This window comes from Nomascus leucogenys, chromosome 19 (genome assembly GCF_006542625.1).
Source record: "Nomascus leucogenys isolate Asia chromosome 19, Asia_NLE_v1, whole genome shotgun sequence".
NCBI lineage: Eukaryota > Metazoa > Chordata > Mammalia > Primates > Hylobatidae > Nomascus > Nomascus leucogenys.
In genome coordinates, this window is record NC_044399.1 from 31,258,484 (window position 1) to 31,276,309 (window position 17,826).

Consider the following 17,826-nt stretch of genomic DNA (forward strand, 5'->3'; position numbering starts at 1 on the left):
GAAAAGCAGCAACAATCTGCAGAGGAAGCCGTCAAGGGCAAGGCAATTTATTCCCAGTGGATGTACAAGATGCCCTTCTAACATTCCAGACCTGATCTCCCATTCTAGAACCTGGCTTTCACTCCCCTTTCTAGAACACTGGCACTCACCCAAGAATGGGTCAAAGGAAACCAGAATGAGAAGGGCTGACCGAGGTGCTCGGCAGGGAGATCTCTGCTCAGTGCTCCAGGCCCTGCCCTGCTGGTCTGGTGGAAAAGTCTTCCCTTTCATCAACCTGGGGGATGAAGGAAACCCACTCTCCTGCGTATCTGGCCATCCGGGAGGCTGGCTGGACCTGAGCTGATGGCTTGGGACTTTCCCAGGCCTAACCTGCACAAGAACTGAGTCTCTAGGGGAAAATTCAACACCTCAAATGAGGTAGCATTTGATCATTTGTTGATTACATGTCCATTCATTGGTTTGGGGCTATAAACATTCTTGTTAAGAGCTGTGTAACTGGTATAGCCAGCATTTGGTTGGGCACACACTCATCTCTCAAGGCCAGTGGGCTAGAGGCTTGGCAGACTCCAAGGGTGGGAAACAAAACCACTTTCAACTTCCTGAGCTCTTGACTGTCCCATGGATACACACAGTTCAAAATAACGAGACACCGAGGGACTGGAGAAGTGGGGAAGACTTGATTCCTGTTTTTGCTCTGAAAATTCCAAGTTGAGAAGGGAACTAAGTGTGGGTTTCTTATTATGGTCCTGCAGAACCCCCAAGACAACAACCAAATAACTGCCTCCAGTGACCACCGGGACCTCTGAGGGTAGCTTGTCGCATCAGTCAACCTGGTACAGCTCCAGCAGCTCCTGCAGGAGCCTCTCCTCCTCCTGGAGCCCACCAGACTGCTCCTCCGGACCCTGCTCCTCCCAGCTGAGCCCCTCCTTCATGGATCTGGGGGTGCCCATGGCTTGCAGCTTCTGAAACAAGCCCTTGCAGCTCTCTCTCTCTGCCCGGCTCAGCAGGCTCAGGTTCAGGGTGAAGCGCCCGGTGCTCGCCAGGCTGCGCAGGATCCCCAGCACCGCTGCCCGGTCAGCCGGCCCCACGTGATCAGCCAGTGCCACCAGCAGCTCCCCAAGAAGTCCAAACCCCACATCTGTCTGGAAGAGGCGGCCCAGCCTTGGACCCCCAAGCTGCAGTAGAGCCTGGTAGCGCTCTGGCCCACTTGGCAAGTGTCGTCGCCAATCACGATAGAAGTCAGCAGAGGTCTCGGGCTGGAGGGGGGTTTTCTCCTGGATCACAAAGGAAGGAAAGGGAGTCAGGAGCTCTTCCAGCTGCTCTGCAACAGTGACAGTGAGGGGAGCCTGTAGCTCTTCATCTTACTGTCTTCATCGTACTACTCTCTGAGCACTGGGAAAGCTGTGGTCCTTGGGGGCCTCATTTTCAGATGAGGAAACTGGGGATGAGACAGGGAGGGCCCCAAGGAATCCATGCCATGATTTGAGATTCTCATTATATTGGAATGGAGACATAGCTCTGATCTTCAAGAGTAAGTCAGGGTTTACTGTAAGTCAGGTAGATGGGTTGATTGGAAATCTCAGGAAGAGAGAAAGGAACTCAAGGATCTGAATGTTGGGGTCTCTCTCTCAACACTGCCACAGGATCATTACACTAGACACAATACAACCCAGAGGCAGAGCAACCCAAATCTGATCTGAGAATGAAAGTCAAAGGACTAAGGGAAGTGGACCTTCCTAGCCCAACTTTCTGACTCATTCTGCCCAGTTCAACTCAGCTTCGCCATCTGCCGTTTGTTTTTCTTTCTGGGATTGGAGGCAGAAACCTATCTCTGTTGGTTTAACATGACAAATAAAGACGAGGTATGTGTGGTTAAAAAAACAAAACCAAATGAAAAAACAAGATTGAAGCTTTAGGGCAGAGAATCCTGCTGGACTAAAGAGGCAGGGCCTCACCTACCGGGGAGATTTCAGTGGCCACATCCTGGAAGGTCCTACCCTGAATAATGTGACAGTTCCAGGGCACAGTTCTCTTTCCTCCCATCTTATCCTTCCGCTCCAGTGGTTTCAGATGTGATGCAAGGACAATACCCCTGTGGGCAAAGGACAGAAATTAGGCAATGGACTTAATGCTGTGTCTGCAGGTGTGAGACAGCTAGACTTTGCATGGTATAGGATGAACCTGTTACAGACCAATGTGACCCTAATAATAACAACAGCAATAGCTGACTGCTTTCAAGCACTTCACATGTATCAGACACTTGCTTAGTCTTACGTGCAAGAACTCATTTAATTATAACAGTTGCTGTTTTACAGATAAATAATTGAGACTCAGAGAAGTTAAGGAAATGGCATACGATCAAATAGTAGAGGGTGGGGCCAGGACTGAAGCCCAGAATGGTTTGATTTCAGAGTTAACTACTATAGTCCACCATAACAGGAGGGCCTGAGAAAAATGGCAGTGAGCCAACCTGAACTCCTCATAGGAAGCCACCCTCTGTTCCACTGCCCGTAACTTGGCAGCATTCTCCCGTTTGTACTTCTCATCAGCAGTGAGTGCAGCCTGCAGCTCTTTCTCCAAAGCCTTGAAGTCGATGATGTCATTCCTTTCCATGGCCTGTGCCTGGGAAGGCAAAGGGAATACATGTCAGTGGACGGTCAATATCAGGGGAAAGAGGGTGCCTCTGGATTATTCGCCAGAACACAAAATGACCCCAAAGCACTCTGGACATCATGTCACTCACATTGGGAGGTGTTACAAAAATCTGGTTTTCTATTTTACAATGACAAGTTGAATTTCACAGTGAGGACTTACACAAGACTTGTCCCTGAGAATAGAATAGAGAGTCCTGATTTCCAATTTGGAGTTCTGTCTTAATTTTGCTCTCTGCCTCTAAAAATCTTTTTAATTTTGGTGCTTCAGTCGAGGAGGCATTTGGATCTCAGAATTCAGTTTCTTCACTCTTCCCCCATAGGATTGTTCTACAGCAAGTCGTTTCGACAGGGGACCTCACACAAAGGCAGAACTCTTGTTAGTTACCCTTGAGCTCAGGGATAAAGTTTCATTCTTCATTGAATGTCTTTAATGAGGAAGGAGACTTTCACCCAAACCAGATGCAATGACTGAGCAGGAAATCAAGCAGAAGGGGCAAAGGAAGGAGCTCAGTGACCCCATCCCCAAATCCCTCTGTCCAGCCCAGGGCTGGAACAGAGGTCTCTAGGTACCTGGGCAATGCCTTTAGTTCCATCACTGTACTTCTGTAGCTTCTGCATATCTGAGGCTGACTGATCATTTCTACAGAGATATTTTCTTTTTTTTAGACAGGGTCTGTCTCTGTTGCCCAGGCTGGAGTGCAGTGGCGCGATCTTGGCTCATTGCAACCTCTGCCTCCGGGGTTCAAGCAATTTTGGATCCTGACCTCAAGTAATCCGCGCGCCTCAGCCTCCCAAAGTGCTGGGATTACAGGCGTGAGCCACTTGCAGAGAGATTCTCTACGTGGGTTCTAGTCGTGGCTCTGGCATTTACTTGTGGGACCTCTCTGAACTGCAAACTCCTAGTGAGTTGAGCTAGATTTTGTGGCGGGGTCATCACCAACAGCCCTAGCGCAAGGAAGCAGGAAGTCCCCAACCAATCCCATAGCCACCCTACCCCAACGTGGGGAATCTGAACGCCAAGAAGGGGCTGGGCTGGCCAGTAACCGAACTCAGGTGTCCAGTTCTCAGCCCTCCCCAGGCATTTAATACATAGAACTAACCCTTCCGTCCCCTTACTCAGCCTCCCGGACCTTCACCCCAGCAGCCCCGGCCTTGGTCCCCTTGCTTCCTTTAGGGATCCCCTGATAAGCCAGAACAGGAGGGCAGCACCGCGCAGACCACGCCCGCAGCTGTGGTTGCCCAGCAACTGCGCTAACAGCCTGACCACGTGACCTGCCTGAAGGCCCTCCATTTTCAGGGTGGTCCCGAGGCGCCTGATCAGGTTCGTTCATCCTCAGCTCTCACCCTCTTTGGAGCAGCCCATGGCTTGGGCTACTCGTCTTGGGGACCCGCTACTCCGCCTTGCCGGTCCGCGGCGGGCATACCTCGGAACTGGTCCTCAGGCAGAGGGTTGTCCTCCCGGGCAGAAAGGCGACAACGGCGTCTGCGGGGTCCTTCCTGGAGGCGGGCGCAGACGTTTCCTCGGCGTGGGGCGGAAGCACGATCTCCAGCGGCGGCCTGGGAACTCTTAGCTGAGCAGGCGAGAGGTAAGTTGAAGCGGGTCAGCGGTACGGAAGGGTTGCTTCAGGTGCGATAGGAAATTAAAGAGCGTCAGATCTGGAAGAGGCCTTATATGCTATCTGCCCCTTTCGCTTTACGGATGGGTAAATTGAGGCCTGGAGCGGGAAAAAGAATGGAAGACCCTGTCGTCCGCGTGCCTCCCCAAGCCTGCCGAAGCGCGCACACACCTCGATTTCGGGGCTGCCTCTGTAGCCTCAGTCCGTAAAATCGTATCGCTAGGTAGGAGTGGTGCTCTAACTGTCCAGTCCCCTTGCTCACTCCCTCTTCTATCCGTACCACTTTCAGCCGTTCTCTGCCAGGTTCCCTCCGAAGTTCTCTTTGAGCGCCTGCATTGTAGCGGGAAGCGGCAGTGAGGTTTGTTACCATGAATCGCTAGTTTTGTGTAACCGTGGGCAAATCAGCTATATTCTCTGTACCTTGTTAGAGCCATTCATTAGTTCGGTAAATACTTATTGAGGGCTTAGTCTATGCTAGGCACAGTACTAAGTGAACAAAGTCCTTGCTTAAATTGTAGTTGGGGAAATGAACAGTAAACAACTAGATACAAGTCAGCTAGTGATAAATGTATAACATTTGTGAATAACAAGGAAACACTGAAAGTGGGAAGTTGGAGAGTATGTATGAGGGACTTTTTAGAGTGACAGAGAAGATGACATTTTAGCGGAGACTTGATTGAAATAAAGGAACAAGGTGAAAAATGTCAAAGGGGAGAGCGTTTTGGACAAAGACAATGGCAAGTGCAATGGCCCTGAGGCAGAAATGAGCTTGGCTTGTTCCATGAACAGCTTTCTATAAAAATTTTTTCAATCGGCCGGGCGCGGTGGCTCACGCCTGTAATCCCAGCACTTTGGGAGGCAGACGCGGGCGGATCACCTGAGGTCAGGAGTTCGAGACCAGCCTGGCCAACATGGTGAAACCCCATCTCTACTAAAAATACAAAAAAATTAGCCGGGCGTAGTGGTGCACGCCTGTAGTCCCAGCTACTCGGGAGGCTGAGGCAGGAGAATCGCTTGAAACCAGGAGGCGGAGGTTGCAGTGAACCGAGATCGTGCCGTTGTACTCCAACCTGGGCAATAAGAGCAAAACTCTGTCTCAAAAAATATATCTAAAATAAATAATTTCTTCAATCACTTGACTGGGGTCTTGGGAGAATGAGATAAGCATAAATGCGATAATAGCTTTTTAGAAGTAAAAAGAATATGCATGTGAAAGTTTCCATAATAATTTACATTTAATTATTGGTCCTTGGAGCTCCAATTCTCTCTCTACATTCAGCACCCAGCAGGTGGCATTGAGGGAGTTGGAGATATCAATCTAATCCAAGAAATATCAGCATCTTAAAATTAAACATCCCATTCAGTTAACATTTATCCAGTTCCTACTTATGCAAGGTGCTGTCTTGGCTATTGGCTGTGTTGGCATTGGTACTTTTTTCTCAACTATTTTAAAAATGTAAAATGCGGCCGGGTGCGGTGGCTCACACCTGTAATCTCAGCACTTTGGGAGGCCGAGGCGGGCTAATCACCTGAGGTCAAGAGTTCGAGACTGCCTGGCCAACATGGTGAAACCCCGTCTCTACTAAAAATACAAAAATTAGCCAAGTGTGATGGCGGGTGCCTGTAATCCCAGCTGCTCGGGAGGTTGAGGCAGGAAAATCTCTTGAACCTGTGAGGCGGAGGTTGCAGTGAGTTGAGATTGTGCTACTGCACTCCAGCCTGGGCAACAGAACGGGACCCCGTCTCAAAAAAATAAAAATGTAAAATGCATTCTTAGCTGGAGGACCATGCAAAAACAGGTGGCGGGGCCAGATTTGGCCACAGGTCAGAGTTTGTCAGCTCTTGCTCTAAAGTATTAGGAGGTGAAGAGGCATTGTGTCAACAGCATACTGTCAAATATTTGGGGAAAAGAAAAGTTATTTGTACTGTTTTTGCCACTTTTTGGTATTATTTTAAAATTAAATTTCGTATCATAAAAGAAGTGAAGGGAAGAAGCGGGTGCGTGGAACACAGGGTTTTCATGATCAAGGATGGCAAAAAATAATGCTAGCTAACGTTTATTGAGCCTAGGACTCTGGTAAATTCTTTTTTTTTTTTTGAGACTGAGTCTCACTCGCTATCTCGGCTCACTGCAAGCTCCGCCTCCCGGGTTCGTGCCATTCTCCTGCCTCAGCCTCCCGAGTAGCTGGGACTACAGGTGCCCACCACCATGCTCGGCTAATTTTTTGTATTTTTAGTAGAGACAGGGTTTCACTGTGTTAGCCAGGATGATCTCGATCTCCTGACCTCGTGATCCACCCACCTCAGCCTCCCAAAGTGCTGGGATTACAGGCGTGAGCCACGACGCCCAGCTGGACTCTGGTAAATTCTTTACACAGGGTGTTTTATTTAATCCTCATAACCATTTATTCAGTGAAGATTATTAATTCCATTTTCCAGTTGAAGAATAGGAATCAGGTTCGAAGAGATGAAGTAACTTACCTGAAGTTACATAGTTGTTCGTGACAAAGTTAGGATTTGAATCTAAGTCTTCCAACTCCAGAGCCCTGATGCTCTAGTCTGTTATCGCTTATAAACTATAGTTGGTGATGGTAATTAGTAACTACTATTTGTTTATTTATTTTATTTATTTTTTTTGAGATGGAGTCTCGCTCTGTTGGCCAGGCTGAAGTGCAGTGGTGCGATCTCAGCTCACTGCAACCTCTGCCTCCTGGATTCAAGTGATTCACCTGCCTCAGCCTCCTGAGTAGCTGGGACTAGAGGTGTGTGCCACCACACCTGGCTAATTTTTTGTATTTTTGGTAGAGACGGGGTTTCACTGTGTTAGCCAGGATGGTCTCTGTCTCCTGACCTCATGATCCGCCCACCTTGGCCTCCCAAAGTGCTGGGATTACAGGCATGAGCCACTGCGCCCAGCCAATTAACTACTATTTAAGACAAAATTAAATACTGATAAAGGTGCAAAAAGCTCTAGTAGGATAGAGGAATGAGAAATTGAGGAGCTAGGAAAGCTTGAAGGAGGTGGTGGCATTTGAACTGTTTCTTTGAATAGAATTTCAGTAATTGAAGTGGAGAAAACCCACAAAACACTACTTAATTACAAAGGGAAAATGAGTAACTTTACAATGGAGAGGCCTGGCAAACATCACCTTAATGAAGTGATCAAAGTTAACGTTACCACTAATGGGGCAAATTGAAACCATGTATCACCTGATAGGAAATGCATTGAAAAGAACACAGCATCACTTCTGTGATATTCCTGCCCAAAACGCATAACCTGAATATTATCATAAGGTAACATCAGACAACCTCAAATCAAGGGACATCCTTAAGGATGTCACGACAGTCCTTGGAAGGAAAGACTGAAGATTGTAGATCCAAAGACTGAAGATTGTAGATCCAAAGAGACTAGAGACATGACAACCAAATGCAAACGTGATCCTGGATTGGATCCTTAGGCATGTAAGGTATTATTGGAACAATCTGTGAAACTTGAATGGGATCTGTAAAGTAGGTGGTAGTAATGTGTGAATATTAATTTTCTGATTTTGATGGTTGTATTGTGGTTATGTAGGAGAATGTTCTTGTTTGTAGGAATCACACATGGTGAGGGAGAGGTTGGCAAACTTTTTCTATTAAGGACTGGATAATATTTTAGGCTTTGTGAGCCATATGGTTTCAGTCCCAACTACTCAACTCTGCTATTACAGTGTGAAGGCAACTGTAGATGATGTAAATGAATATGCATGGCTGTTTTCCAGTGAAACTTTTTTTTTTTTTTTTTTGAGATGGAGTCTTGTTCTGTCTCCCAGGCTGGAGTGCAGTGGCCCCATCTCGCCTCACTGCAACCTCCACCCCCTGGGTTCAAGGGATTCTCCTACATCAGCCTCCTGAGTAGCTGGGATTACAGGTGTGCACCACCATACCCAGCTAATTTTTGTATTTTTAGTAGAGACGGAATTTTGCCATGTTGGCGAGGCTGGTCTCGAACTCCTGACCTCAGGTGATCTGCCTGCCTCGGCCTCCCAAAGTGTTGGTATTACAGGCATGCGCCACCGCGTCCGGCCTCCTAATGAAACTTTTTAAATAGACACTGACATTTGAATTCCTTATAATTAATTTTCATGTATCATGAAATATTTTTCTTTTGACTTTTTCCCTGACAATTTAAAAATGTGAAAAAGCATTCTTAGCTTGAGGGCCATTTAAAAACAGCTGGAGGGGCCAAATTTGGCCACAGGCCAGAGTTTGCCCACCCTTACACTAAAGTATTAGGAGGTGATGAGCCATTGTGTCAACAGCTCACTTTCAAATAATTTAGGAAAAAGTAAGTTATTTGTACTGTTCTTGCCATTTTTTGATACTAAGTTATTTTAAAATTAAATTTAGTATTAAAAAAGTGGAGAGAGGGGGCTCTCCTCTTTCGGCTTTGGAGCGCCCTCCTGACGCCCCATCTCTGTACGGTGGAGCTTCTTCCTTCTGTCTTCTTCCTTCTTGCCTATTCAACTCTCTGCTCCTTAAACCCCCCCCCCCAAAAAAAAGTGGAGGGACGACTACATAAATAGAGACAAGTAGGGCAGAGACTTGGGGAAAGTACTGGGCTCTGGGAGGAGCATTCAGTAGGTTGATGTCACTGGAGAGGAGGCATGTGAAAGGGGTATGGCCAACCATAAGACTTAAGACTAGACAGGTGGGGCCACCACATGGAGGCCTTGATTACCTTGCCAGAATCTAATTCTTCTCTCCTTGAATTTTAGCATCATGGATACCGACTTATATGATGAGTTTGGGAATTATATTGGACCAGAGCTTGATTCTGATGAAGATGATGATGAATTGGGTAGAGAGACCAAAGATCTTGATGAGGTAAAGCAAATATATTGCTCTTTTCATCTCGCTCTTATTTATTTTATTTAAGACAAGGTCTCACTCTGTTGCCAGGTTGGAGTGCAGTGGTGCAATCTCAGCTCACTGCAACCTCCACCTCCCGGGCTTAAGTGATCCTCCCACCTTGGCCTCCCGAGTAGCTGGGACTACAGGCATGCACCACCATGCCCAGCTAATTTTTTTTATTTTTCGTAGAGACAAAATGTTGCCCAGGCTGGTCTCGAACTCCTGAGCTCGAGCAATCCACCTGCCTTGGCTTCCCAAAGTGCTAGGATTACAGGCATGAGCCACCATGCCCAGCCCCCTCTTTTTTTTTTTTTTTTTTTTTTTTTTTTTTTTTTTTTTTTTGAGACAGTCTCACCGTGTTGCCCAGGCAGGAGCACAGTGGCACCATCTTGGCTCACTGCAGTCTCCGCCTCCCAGATCCAAGCGATTCTCAATGCTTCAGCCTCCTGAGTAGCTGGGATTACAGGTGTGTGCCATCATGCCCGGCTAATTTTTTTTGTATTTTTAGTAGAGACGGGGTTTCACTGTGTTGTCCAGGCTGGTCTTGAAGTCCTGACTTCAAGCGATCCACCTGCCTCGGCCTCCCAAAGAGCTGGGATTATAGGCATGAGCCACCATGCCTGCCCCCCGCTCCCCCACCTTTTTTTAAAAAGCAATGAAATTTTGAATCCTCTGTGTTCCAGTAATACCCTGGGTACGTGTCTTGAGATTGTCCTTTTTATAACATGACTTAGTGAGATCTCATACTGCTCCAGCAAAGCTTAGCTACTAAGGTTCCAAAAGGGAATATGTAGTTTCATTGATGAGATGGTTTTGTAATCTGAGCTCTAGTTGATCAGTAGTTCTTCCATTTCCCTGAAGTGTCTTTTAACAGTCATGAATAATTCCCACTTGGAAAAGATACTCAACTCTTCCAGCTGCAGCTGCACTGGGAGCTCCCTTACAAGCTCAGATTTTCAGAGATGCGTAAAAGCAATAGAAAGGGGCCGGACGCGGTGGCTCACACCTGTAATCCCAGCACTTTGGGAGGCCAAGGCAGGCAGATCATGAGGTCAGGAGTTCAAGACTAACCTGACCAATACGGTGAAACCTTGTCTCTACTAAAAATATAAAAATTAGCCGGGCTTGTTGGCACATGCCTGTAGTCCCAGCTACTTGGGAGGCTGAGGCAGGAAAATCACTTGAACACAGGAGGCGGAGGTTGCAGTGAGCCAAGATCATGCCACTGTAGTCCAGTCTGGGCAACAAGAGTGAAACTCAGTCTCAAAAAAAAAAGAATGACTGTTGAATACTTAGGAAGCTAGCATGAGTTTTATAAAAATAATTTTCTCTTGATAGGATTACTAGGTTGAGACACAGGTCAGGGGCATGCTATGGACGTGATGTATCTTTTTTTTTTTTTTTTTTTTTGAGATGGAGTCTCGCTCTGTCGCCCAGGCTGGAGTGCAGTGGCGCAATCTCGGCTCACTGCAAGCTCCGCCTCCCGGGTTCACGCCATTCTGCTGCCTCAGCCTCTCCGAGTAGCTGGGACTACAGGCGCCAGCCACCACGCCCGGCTATTTTTTTTTTTTTTTTTTTTTTTTTTTTTTTTTTTTGAGACGGAGTCTCGCTCTGTCACCCAGGCTGGAGTGCAGTGGCGCGATCTCGGCTCACTGCAAGCTCCGCCTCCTGGGTTCACGCCATTCTCCTGCCTCAGCCTCTCCGAGTAGCTGGGACTACAGGCGCCCGCCACCAGGCCTGGCTAATTTTTTTTGTATTTTTAGTAGAGACAGGGTTTCACCGTGGTCTCGATCTCCTGACCTCATGATCCGCCCGTCTCGGCCTCCCAGAGTGCTGGGATTACAAGCGTGAGCCACCGTGCCCGGCCAACGTGATGTATCTTGATTTGGGCAAGACATTTGAAGTTTTTTATCGATGTCTTATAAACCAGCTTTTTTTTTTCTTTTTGAAAATAAGCTTTACAGCCAGATGTGGTGGCTTACGCCTGTAATTCCAGCATTTTGGGAGGCTGAGGCGCTTGAGCCCAGGAGTTTGAGACCAGCCTGGCCAACATGGTGAAACCCCATCTCTACTAAAATACAAAAATTAGCTGGACGTGATGGTACATGCCTGTAATCCCAGCTACTCAGGAGGCTGAGGCAGGAGAATTGCTTGAACCCGGGAGGTGGAGGTTGCAGTGAGCTGAGATCGAGCCACTGCTCTCCAGCCTGGGTGACACAGCGAGACTCCATCTCAAAAAAAAAAAAAAAGATTTTACGGTGTGTTTTTCTTTAATTATATAGGTAATTCACGAATACATTCTCATTCAAACCATGTTGATAGAAAGGTTTCCTTTGTCCTCATTCCATTTACTCTTCTTCCCCAGTTAACCTCTGTAACTCTTGATGTCCTAGTGAAAAGAACATGGGCTGCATCATAATATGATTAGAGGAGGTCACAGCTGGTCGAACAGTGGGACACAAAGATTTTTGATTAATGGGTCACCAGCAGAGCTCTTGTGACATGTCCTAGGCATCTGTGTTTGGTCTTGTCCTTTTCAACTTAAAAAAAAAATATTTAAATAGAGACAAGGTTTCGCTATGTTGCTCAGGCTGGTCTTGAACTCCTGGGCTCAAGCAATCTGCCCACCTTGGCCTCCCAAAATGCTGAGATTACAGAGGTGAACCATTGTGCCCCGTCATTCAGCCTATTTATCAGTGACTTGGGTAAAGATAGAGAACAGAGGTTTATCTAATTTGCACATGACATAAAACTAATATTGGATAACAGAATCTAAATTCAAAGTGATCCCAACATACCTGAATTCGGGACTAAAAGCCCAGTAATAGGCCAGGCGTGGTGGCTCACACATGTAATCCCAGCACTTTGGGAGGCTGAAGCGGGCAGATCGCTTGAGGTCAGGAGTTCGAGACCAACCTGGCCAACATGGTGTGAAACCCTGTCTCTACTAAAAATACAAAAAATTAGTTTGGTGTGCTGGTGCGTGTCCGTAATCCCAGCTACTCGGGAGGCTGAGGCAGGATTTTTTTGTTGGGAGTGAGGGCAGGTGGAATTGGTAAGTAACAGAGTTTCTTTTTAGGGTGATGAAAATCATATAAAATTGATCATGGTGATGGTTGCACAATTCTATGAATATACTAAAAACTATTGAATTATGCACTTAGATAGATTGTATGGAATGTGAATTATATCTCTATAAAGCTATTAACAAAAAAATTTTAAAAATAAAGAATAATGGGCTAAACACTTAGTGGCTCACACCTATAATCCCAGCACTTTGGAAAGTCAAGGCAGGAGGATCACTTGAACCCAGGAGTTTGAGACCAGCCTGGGCAATGTAGTGAGACCCCATTTCTACAAAAAATTTAAAAATTAGCCAAGCATGGTGGTACATGCCAGTAGTGACAGCTACTCAGGAGACTGAGGCGGGAGGATGGCTTGAGCCCAGGAGTTTGAGGTAGTGGTGAGCTATGGTCATGCCACTGCACTCCAGTGTGGGCAACAGAGTGAGACCCTATGAAGGTTTTTACCTCAGTACAGACAGTTGAGTCACTCATACTCTTTAATTCTTACTCCTCAGTGTCATTGCTGTGCAGAGCTCTGCTGTTATTTTATTAATTCGTTAATTCCCATTTATCTTATTCCCATACATGCCACCACAGTTGTTTGTAATTTATGTATGTTTCATTTTCTATGAGTTGCATAATGTGTGTGTATTTTAAGTAAGTGGTATCATTGTCTACGTTGTTCTGTTTCTTTTCCCACTCAGCATCATGATGAGTGGTGCATTTTAGGGTTTCTCCCTGTTGCTGTGTGTACATCTAGTCTGTGGCAACTGACTGCTACTCAGTTGGCCCTGGTGACATCCCTCTCTTAGTGATAGACACCCAGGTTACCTGTCACCAGCCTTCCCTCACCGTAATTAATAATCCAGTGTACATTCTCAGATGTGTCCCTTTATGCAATGTGGAAAAATTTCTTTGGGTTATATTCCCAAGAGCAGAGTTGCTGGTTGTAGGATATTATATGTATCTCTATCTATATATGCTTATTGCATTTATACTTAGTTAATATGTTTATACTAAGTACTGTCGGATTGCCCTTTAAAATGGCTGTACTGGTCTACCCTCTTTCCAGCAGAATGAGGGTTATAGCCTCCTAATCCACAAGATGCATAGATTTATTATTATTGTTATTTTTTGAGACGGAGTTTCGCTCTTGTTGCCCAGGCTGGAGTGCAATGGCGCAATCTCGGCTCACTGTAACCTCCACCTCCCGGGTTCAAGCGATTCTCCTGCCTCAGCCTCCCGAGTAGCTGGGATTACAGGCATGTGCCACCATGCCCGTCTAGTTTTGTATTTTTAGTAGAGATGGGGTTTCTCCGTGTTGGTCAGACTGGTCTTGAACTCCCAACCTTAAGGTGATCTGCCCGCCTCAGCCTCTCAAAGTGCCGGGATTACAGGTATGAGCCACCGCACCTGGACAGATTTTTTTTAATTATATTGAGGTATATAACAGTAGAGATGCATAGATTTTGGTAATGGAGACAGGAAAGAAAGATGTCCATTCTAAGGCTGGGCGCGTTGGCTCATGCCTGTAATCCCAGCGCTTTGAGAGGCTGAGGTGGGCAGATGACCTGAGGTCAAGAGTTCGAGACCAGTCTGGCCAACATGATGAAACCCTGTCTCTATTAAAAATACGAAAATTAGCTGGGCATGGTGGCATGCGCCTGTAGTCCCAGCTACTCCAGAGGCTAAGGCAGGAGAATCTCTTGAACCCAGGAGGCGGAGGTTGCAGTGAGCTGAGATTGCACCACTGCACTCCAGCCTGGGCAAACAAGAGTGAAACTCCATCTCAAAAAAATAAAAAAATTAAAAATTAAAAAAAGCAATGATAAAAGAATATTTTGTTTAGTTTTATTTTAGACTTGTTGAGCTACTGTAGACTCAGGTAGAGATAACTACAGGCAGTCAGAAATTATTATATAAAATCCTGCAGTTAGATTGATAATATATTCAGCAATATGGGGCAGGAGAAAACTGGCTTGATAGCTATTTGGAGCCACCACCAGCAGGATATATGTGGCTGCCAAAAGAAATAATGTAATCTTAGGCCACTTTAGTAGAAGTAGAGTGTAAGATGGTAGGAGGTAGCCGGTCTCACCACTGGAAGGTTTTGTGTTCTTAAGGAAGAGGTTGGCATGCTGGAATTTGTGTGAAGGAAAACAAGCACTCAGCAGTCCCTCTACCCACCTGCCTACATCTGTACTCAATATACGACGCCTTCCCTTCCGTTCTTACAAATGATTTGTTCACGTTTCTGACTACTAGAAACTAATCCCATCCCTTCTCACCACTCAAGACCTTTGGCAATTTTGCCCTCTCTCTCCTGTGCCATCAGTTTTCCCTGTCTACCAGATCATCCCCATCAGCATACACAGATAAAATGTCATTTCATCCTAAAACTCTCTCTTGACCCCATATCTCCCTTCATTTACCTCCAGATTTTCCCTGCTTTCCAACGCAGCACATCCCGAATTAGTTGATCATAGTTGCTGTCTCCAGATCCTCTCCTCTCATTTTCCTTCAAACCCAGTTCCATCCTTTTGCCTCTCGCATTACACAGACTGCTTTTGTCAAGGTCACCACTGACCTCTGCCTTGCTAAATCCCAAGGTCGGTTCCCAGCCCTCAGCCCACATGACCTGCCTGCATCCGTCTGTCCCAGCCGATCATTCCCTCCTCTTTAAAATACTCTCTTCCTTTGGCTTTCAGAGAACCCCTGGTTTTCCTCCGCACTGACCATCCCTTCTCAGTCTTTGCTGCTGCTTCCTCATTATCTCCCTGACCTCCAAATGTCAGCAGGCCCGGGGCTCCATTCCTCAGACCTCTTCTCTGTCTACACTCACTCCTCTGGGGATCTCATCCAGTCTATCAAATAACTTTATTCATGACGACTCAGATTTGTATCTCCAATCTGGACTTTCCCCTTGAATGTCAAGTTTGTATGTCCACCTTCCTACATGGCATCTCTACTTAATGTCTAACAGGGAATCTCAAGCCTGGCGTTATCTCACACATAAGTACTGAGCTTTCCCCGCCCTGCTCCCCCAACCTGCTCTTACAGTCTTTCTTCCTCATCTCAGTAAAGGCAAGGCTGTTTTCCGATGCTCAGATCAAAAACCTTGCTGCTTCTCTTTTTTCTCACACCTCCTTTCAATTCATTAGAAAACAGTTTTGACTCTACCTTTGTAATGTATCCAGAATTCAGCCTGTCCTCACCACCTTCCCAGTTCCTACCCTGTCTACTCCAAGCCACCACCACTGTTATTTCTTTCCTGAATTACTGCAGTAGCCCCCTAACTAATCTCCTTGCTTCTAGTGTATTCTCAGCATAGGGGCTGGAGTGGTTCTTTTAAAACAGAAGTCTGATCATATCACTTCTCTGCTCCAAACCCCTGGTGCAGAGTTTCTTCATCTCAGCACCATTGACATTGGGGCCATATAATTCTTTCTGTGAGGACTCTGTGTGTTGTAGGCTGTTTAGCAGCATCCATGGCCTCTACCCACTGGATGCTAATGGCACCTGCCCCCCTACTTTTGCTCTAGAGTAAAAGTAAAGTCCAAATTCTTAGAGTGGTCCAGAAGATCCTGTCTATTTGCCTCCCGTGTGATTGCAGCTTCCTGTTCCCCCATCCTTCGCTCCATTCTCACCATATTGGCTTCCTTGCTAAACCTCAAAGTTGCCACATGCTCTTGGCTCTGGGCCTTTGCATTCACTGTTTCATCAGCCGACTAGAATGCTCTTCCCCAGGTACCTGTAGAGCTTATTCTCTGTCTGCAGATTTTTTGCTTCAGTACCACCTCTTTTTCCTTCATTGCTTTCTTACTAACACCTGGAACAGTGCTTAGCACATATTAAGTGCTCAGTAAGTGTTTTAGGACATAAAAGGTGATCTGGTGGTCACCTTAGATTATTTGGAAGACTTTTTAGCAGAAGCGAGAGTGGCTTCGTTAATGTTGCATATGACTATGGGTTAATTTGTAAGGAGGTAGATTTGAAGTTATTTAATTGTAAAGTGTACAATTTAATGGCTTTTAGGGTATTCACAGAGTCATGCAACTGTCGTCACAATCAATTTTAGAACATTTTCATTATCTCAGAAAAAAACTCCACACCCCTTAACCATTGCCCTCCCACCCACACCTACCCTGCCAGCCCTGGGCAATCTGCTTTCTGTCTATATAGATTTGCCTATTCTGAATATTTTCATATAAATGGAATAATATGCAGCTTTTTCAGTCTGGCCTTCTGGCCTCTTTACTCAGCATCATGTTTTCAAGGCTCATCTATGTTGTAGCATGTATATACCTATAGCAAGTATAGGTATTTTGTTTGTTTTTGTTGCCAAATAATCTTTTGTATGGATGTACCACATTTCATTTATCCAGTCATCAGTTGATCGACATTTGGTTGTTCCCACTTTTTGGCTATTATAAATAATGCCACTATGAACATTGATTTCTAAGTTTTTGTGTGGCCGTAACTTTTCATTTGTCTTGGGTATATACTTAGGAGTGGACTTGCTGGGTCATATGTAACCTGTGTTGAACATTTTGAGGAACTACCAAACTATTTTCCAAAGCAGCTGCACCTTTTTCCCATCAGCAGTGTGTGAGGTTTCAGTTTCTCCACATCCTTGCCAGCACCTGTTATTATCTTCACAAAGTTATTTTCCAAAAACAATTCTGTGGATATAAGTGAAAATTTTAAAGGTATGGGCTTATCTCCAGTTTTTACCTCTGGCTTTTGGTTTCTGCCTTTGGAGAAAGTTGCTTTTTTCCCTGTAAAGGGCTGTGCTGTGATTTTCTCCAGTATCAACCCACTGTGACCAGTGGCCCACATTCAGGAAGGGGTAAGTTTGAACCAGGAGCACTGTCCATGGCCTCGGCTTAGAGTCTTCTCTTTGTGAAGGGTCTCAAAGGAGTGGAACCTGCCCCACTGGCATAGAACTCAGAATAAGAAGCTGGCCAGCATGTACAGTCAGTGCTCTCACTCATGGAGGTAGTCAGACATCATACAGGAAAAGCGTGTGCCTCTTCGATTCTCCTTCTCCCTCTTGCTTTCAGATGGATGATGATGACGATGACGATGACATAGGAGATCATGACGATGACCACCCCGGGATGGAGGTGGTTCTGCATGAGGACAAGAAGTACTACCCAACAGCTGAGGAGGTGTACGGCCCTGAGGTGGAGACCATAGTTCAAGAGGAAGACACTCAGCCTCTCACAGGTATGTCAGGAGGAGCTGGGCTGTGAGGAGGTGAAATTGAAACCTGGAAACTTCATTTCATAGCTCTCAGCAAACCTTAAAAGTTCAGTGAATGAATTGATCAGTTTTTCTTTACTACCTTCAGGTACTGTTTCTGGCTTAAGATTTAGTTAATCCTTCCTCCCTCCCTCCCTCCCTTCCTTTCTTTCTTTCTTTCTTTCTTTTCCCTCTGTGGCCCAGGCTGGAGTATAGTCAGCTCACTGCAGACTCCCTGCCTCCGGCTCCCAGGATTCTCCTGCCTCCGCCTGCGGCCTGCCTGGGATTGCGGGCGCGCACCACCACCCCTGCCTGGTTTTTGTCCTTTGGCTGGAGGCGCGGTTTCGCCATGTT

The 17,826-nt window shown here is 46.2% G+C and overlaps 2 protein-coding genes across 4 annotated transcripts in view; one reads left to right on the top strand and one right to left on the bottom strand.

The window, feature by feature from the left end:
• Positions 1–17: 17 nt before the first annotated feature.
• Positions 18–3,902, bottom strand: CCDC103 (coiled-coil domain containing 103). Of its 2 annotated transcripts, none has more exons than XM_003270733.4 (4): positions 3,755–3,902; positions 2,471–2,622; positions 1,960–2,092; positions 18–1,274 (listed from the first exon to the last, which is right to left on the bottom strand). In XM_003270733.4, the coding sequence occupies exons 2-4, from the start codon at positions 2,611–2,613 to the stop codon at positions 822–824; spliced, it is 729 nt and encodes a 242-aa protein (XP_003270781.2). In that variant the 5' UTR covers positions 2,614–2,622; positions 3,755–3,902; the 3' UTR covers positions 18–821. The 2 variants fall into 2 exon arrangements, with proteins under 2 accessions (XP_003270781.2, XP_003270782.2); XM_003270734.4 differs by having other exon boundaries at positions 3,785–3,896.
• An 81-nt stretch (positions 3,903–3,983) lies between these two features.
• The window catches only part of EFTUD2 (elongation factor Tu GTP binding domain containing 2), a 51,091-nt gene continuing 37,248 nt past the window's right edge, over positions 3,984–17,826 (top strand). The window contains exons 1-3 of one of the 2 annotated variants that reach the window (XM_030800653.1): positions 4,119–4,240; positions 9,028–9,136; positions 17,292–17,457. In XM_030800653.1, the coding sequence (XP_030656513.1) occupies positions 9,032–9,136; positions 17,292–17,457 (271 nt within the window). In that variant the 5' untranslated portion in view covers positions 4,119–4,240; positions 9,028–9,031. Of the gene's footprint in view, positions 4,241–9,027; positions 9,137–17,291; positions 17,458–17,826 lie in introns of both variants that reach the window. The other variant, XM_030800654.1, reaches the window with a different exon arrangement.